At 51.8% G+C, this 5,215-nt stretch overlaps 1 protein-coding gene across 1 annotated transcript; it reads left to right on the forward strand.

Annotated features, from left to right (window-relative positions):
• Positions 1 to 812: 812 nt before the first annotated feature.
• Positions 813 to 1,884, forward strand: VOLCADRAFT_100730 (uncharacterized protein; the record flags this gene model as incomplete). Its single annotated transcript, XM_002959247.1, has 2 exons — positions 813 to 1,270; positions 1,788 to 1,884. 2 exons carry the CDS (start codon positions 813 to 815, stop codon positions 1,882 to 1,884), a joined length of 555 nt encoding a protein of 184 aa, XP_002959293.1.
• Between the last annotated feature and the right edge of the window lie 3,331 nt (positions 1,885 to 5,215).

A 5,215-nucleotide genomic window follows, 5' to 3' on the forward strand; every position in this document is an offset into this window, starting at 1 on the left:
GGGTCGATTTTGACATTCGCAGGACTGGCACATTCATGTAATCATCAAGGAGAGGCAAGGATGGCTCATACCACTCAGAAACCTCCAGCACCACATCGTCAATTTGATCAGTACGGTAGGATGACAGGCGCCATGCCTTTGCAACCTTTCCAACCCACCATCCAATTTCTGGCACAGCGGCACACTTCCTGCACATGAACCATGTATGCACATCATTTGGATGGGAGTTATCCTTGCTACGCCGGTACACAGCTTTGATGTCGATACAGTCATTTAAGCGTAAACAGGGATGGCAGAAGAGAGCAAGAGAGGGCAATATTGCCCTCCATTAATGGAGGACATAGGAGGAAAACAGAGAGCAAGGCACGGCAGAGGAGGAAAGTGGAGAGCAAGGGGCAGCAGAGGAGGGCAGGGGAGGGCAGGGGAGGGCAAGGGAGGGCATGGGATGACAGACGAGGACAGAAGAATGCAGAGAAGAGCAAGGGATGGCAGAGGAGAGCAGGGGAGAGCAAGAAGGACAGAGGATGGCAGAGGAGAGCAAGGGATGGCAGAGGAGAGCAGGAGAAGACAAGAGAGAGCAAGGGATGCCAGGACAGGGCAAGGGAGAGCAAGGGATGACAAAGAGGGCAGGGGAGGGCAAGTAAGGCCAGCGTAGGGCAAGGGAGGGCAAGGGAGGGCAAGGAAATGCAAGGGAGGGCAGAGGAGAGCAAGGGAGGGCAGAGAGGGCAGGGGAGGGCAAGAGAGGGAACACGAGGGCAGGGGAGGGCAAGAGAGGGCAAGGTATGGCAGAGGAGGGCACAGGATAGGAAAGGATGGCAGAGGAGAACAGGAGAGGGCAAGGGAGGGTAAGGGTGGGCAGAGGAGGGCAGAGGAGAGCAAGGGAGGGAACAGGAGGGCAGGGGAGGGCAGGAGAGGGCAAGGTAGGGCAGAGGAGGGGAGAGAATAGCAAGGGAGGGCAAGGGAGGGCAAGGGAGAGCAAGGGAAGGCAAGGGAGGGCAAGGGAGGGCAAGGGAGGGCAAGGGAGGGCAAGGGAGGGCAAGAAAGGGCAAGGGAGGGCAAGGGAGGGCAAGAGAGGGCAAGGGAGGGCAAGGGAGGGCAAGGGAGGGCAAGGGAGGGCAAGGGAGGGCAAGGGAGGGCAAGGGAGAGCAAGGGAGGGCAAGGGAGGGCAGAGGAGGGCAGAGGAGGAAAGTGGAGAGCAAGAGACGGCAGAGGAGGAAAGTGGAGAGCAAGGGGCGGCAGAGGAGGGCATGAGAGGCCAAGGGAGGGCAAGGTATGGCAGAGGAGAACAGAGGAACGCAAGGGATGGCAGAGGAGGACAGAGGAGAGCAAGGGATGGCAGAGGAGAGCAAGAGAGGTCAAGGGGGGCAAGGGTTGGCTGAGGAGAGCAGGAAATGGCAAGGGAGGCTACAATGTTGCGTACTCATAGACCAGCAGTTGCTTGGTTGTGTATGCAGCAGGCATGAAGGTGGGGTTTGCATGCAAAACGTCGGGTTGTATGTGGTGGAGCAGGTCACTGGATATGAAGGGAGGATCTTGAATTTGAACATTAACATGTTTTCTTCTATCTTAAGCTCAGGGCCTACTTTAGCTGCAGCACGTTGTGTTTCGGTCACGAGAGAGAGGATGCAGATCATTCAACCTTGTGGGCCTGCTGGTGGCTGTAAGCAGATATTGGCGTTGAACTGCTTTTCAAATGCAGTAGTGCTTCGTATGCTAAACTGTGAAGCACATGGATACCTTACGCCATGTAAGTAGTGCCATTCGTTTCATGCCTAAATTCACTGCAGCAGTAGTGCTTTTGGAACAGCAGCCTGGATTTTCATCAAGTCAATTAGTGCCTTGCTAATAAGCGAGGTAATATGCATGATTGATGATATTGCTTGAAACGTATGGTTTGCCAAATAATAGGCAAAAGGCAGGACATTTCGTTACAAACCGTTCAAGAATGTTTGTTCTAAACGATATTATCCATCAACACCGTGAGACAGAGCTAAAATACAGTCTGAAAACATCTGACAAGCCTTAACAACGGCTAACAGCACCAATTCCTGTTCTACTTCTCCAACATGGTTGTTAACAGCCAGGTCCACCTGCCGCCAGCCCAAACATCGTCTGACAGCCCCATCACTGTTAGAGAATCTGTTAGGCTAACATTTCCTAACAGGCACGCCTGTTAGCCGCTGTTAGACCCCCTATGAGTTGGTAGGGGGCACCCTCATCCAGTCACCCTAGTCAACTTCTCGGTGGATCGCTTAGGTTCCGCACCCAGCACCAGCATCCAACGGGATCTGCTGCATCGACGGCGGCCCAACTCCATTCCTGGTCGGCTCGCAGGTTAACTTTATAGCAGGCCACCACCGTCCATAAACTAGGGGCACTTTACTCTCCATCATCGGAAATATATTCGACTGTAACAGATCTCGATCACGGAATCTCCCAGGGGCCATTGCCCCAGGCCTTACCAGTAGTACCTAACCTGAGCATACTGGATGTACATGCACATGTGATGGATAGCATGCAGCAGCACTCTATCTGAGACAAACGTCCCCCGCCATGTAGTAGCTGGCCGCTGAAAAGGCCTCTCGAGATGCTGGTGGTTGCGCTTCACGCATATTTGTAGAGCCGTACTGTGTACCAGCTACTACAGCTCCTTAGAGTTTTCTTCCGCCTTATTACTAGAGTAATGATCGCCATCATTAAGTGTGTGTAGTATCACACATACTCCTCGAGTAGCATGTACCCTGTTTATTAAAGAGGCGATGTATGGTCGCTGGTCATCCTGTGGATGCTGACATCACAGAGGGACCCTGAGATAGGCTAAGCTCGAGGATGCCCTCTACTGTTAGATGGGGGATAATTGTAGTGCCCTGTGCTTATAACTGTATCTGTATCTGCCGATCGGTATTTTTCTCGTGTGTGTGTGTGTGTGTTACATGGTTGGGGGTGCGTGACCCCATACCTGTAAAACTGCCCATACGAGCCGAATGCCCTAGGGCAACATCTATACGTCTAAAAGCCACGGAGAACAGGAAACACCGCATATCAGCCCAGACTAGTGTTCAAAGGGGATAACTGAGTTTCGGTGAGCCCACATACGTTCCAACGTCCTCACCAGACGTGCTGGTTCCCATTTCATGGCCTCCAACATGCTCTGTTGATGATCGAATCCCTCTTCAGCACGGATATCATTATAGGCTGGGCATTCCAATAACACGTGTTTTTCATCCTCGATTCGGCTATTAGTACCACAGCATCAGCAAAAACGCTGCTCCCTGGGGACATGGTAATTGCCCCTTCGTGCTCTGTTTGCCAGCAACATAAACGAAACTGCATTAGCTTATGATGTGCTAAACGAGGAATGGAAACCTTAGCATGTGTTGGCCACATGACGGCTGCGGCTCCCGAAAAGGGCAGCCCATCCAGTGCTTATACTTCGCCATTTGCACTCCCGGTTGCTTCCCATCTGATGGGTACTCCTCTGGCAAGACAGTCAGACACGCATGGTCCCAGCCGCTCATCAAATGCTCCTTTAGTGCCGTTATCACCACTCCTTCGGGGTGGAGGTCTACTCAACAACCAGTCAGCACGCTCCTTTACCCCCATGACTTCTTGCGGTATTCCGCTCCAAATGTTGCACCCCAAGAAGGAAAACAGTCGTTACATGGAGGTTCCCCAACCCTCCCATTCCGGGTTGGTCAGAGCATCGGTTATCTCCTGCCGTAAAACTGTTATGAGCATTCCGTTAAATACGGTAATGACTAACATATTCTTAGTACTATTACTTGTGACGCATAGGCGGAACAACTCCTGCCGTACTATCGTACGTCGTACTCCAACAAGAGTATATCCTTACTTTGGTTAGTTCCGTCTAGGCGGACATTTGGTTGTCAAGAACCAACTAGCCACTACACTTCATATAAACGTTTCCGCTTCCATTTTATCGTATCTCGTCCTTACTCTCCTCGTTACAAAAACTGCATGAACAATGGACCCCACTTACTTTTCTGAAGTCATGGTATAACAGGCGACGGGCTCTTCTGAGGTACTGGTTGAGGCTATTCCTACTTTTTCCATCGCTTATTGTAGTAGCTGGCCGCTGAAAAGGCCTCTCGAGATGCTGGTGGTCGCGCTCCGCGCGTATTTGTATAGCCGTACTGTGTACCAGCTACTATACTTATGGTCTCACATGTGATGGGAAAATGAAAGAAAGGTTTTTCGGTGTCTCACGGTTGATGGGGTGCCATGGTTAGGAAGTTCCCATCTCAGGATGTCGCGGCCAGCTGGCGCCAGCAGTGTGAGGTTGTGCAGGTTATCCAGTAGGTTCCCCGGGAGGTGTATCCCCTCGCTGTCACCACTTCTGGGCCTGTCCAGTGGCACAGGCACTAGCGGACCAACTCACTCTGTCAACAGGATTGCCAGTGTCACGTTAACAGCTCCAAGCTACCCAAACAGTGCCACAATGTGTTTGGGATGTCGTGGCTCTTGCTGGGGTGTCAGCTATGGAGCACGGGCGGCAGTATATGGCTGCAGCCATAAACATTGACCCGGCACTGTTACCTGGCCCTTGCCGTACAGAATTGATCGAGTTGTTTGGGGGCCGCCTTCGGGGTTTCGCAGCTCTGGGAGTTCCACGGAAAGGATGAGATTCTGTTGGGTCAATCACACCTTTTTGTACATTGTGTCCGACAAGTTGTTATGTTCAGGGGAGCAGCACCGATGGATGATAAGCTATCACCTGTTTTTGCTTCTTTGTTTGGTTTTTTTATTCCGGGACTTTTGGAGCACAGGCCTCATCTAGTGACAACATGCAAGTTCCTGTCAGGATTTGCTGGTCAGCCTTCCCTATGGCATAAAACGGGGGGTTAACCCCCCCTTAAGTGTAACCCAGGGTGTAGGGGTAGAGGTTACCCATGTGGCTATGTACGAAGGGAGGTGGGTAACCTAACCCCGGGGTAGGGGTAGCCCCTTACCGAGGGGTAACAAAGGGGTCGGGGTTATACACTACTGATGGGTAACAGACAGGGTAACCCATGTTTACATTCACCTGCGCCTGTCTACACACGCAAACATACATGTCTTCACCAATCACTTGTGAATGCCCAATTATTAACATTGCCGCACCAAAACATGCCTTGTTTAGAAACCTAAACCTAAGGATAAGGCACACAGCTGCAGCCTATAGGAATACTTATTGGCTTAGCTGGCGGCTTCTCGT

This window comes from Volvox carteri (genome assembly GCF_000143455.1).
Source record: "Volvox carteri f. nagariensis unplaced genomic scaffold VOLCAscaffold_145, whole genome shotgun sequence".
NCBI lineage: Eukaryota > Viridiplantae > Chlorophyta > Chlorophyceae > Chlamydomonadales > Volvocaceae > Volvox > Volvox carteri.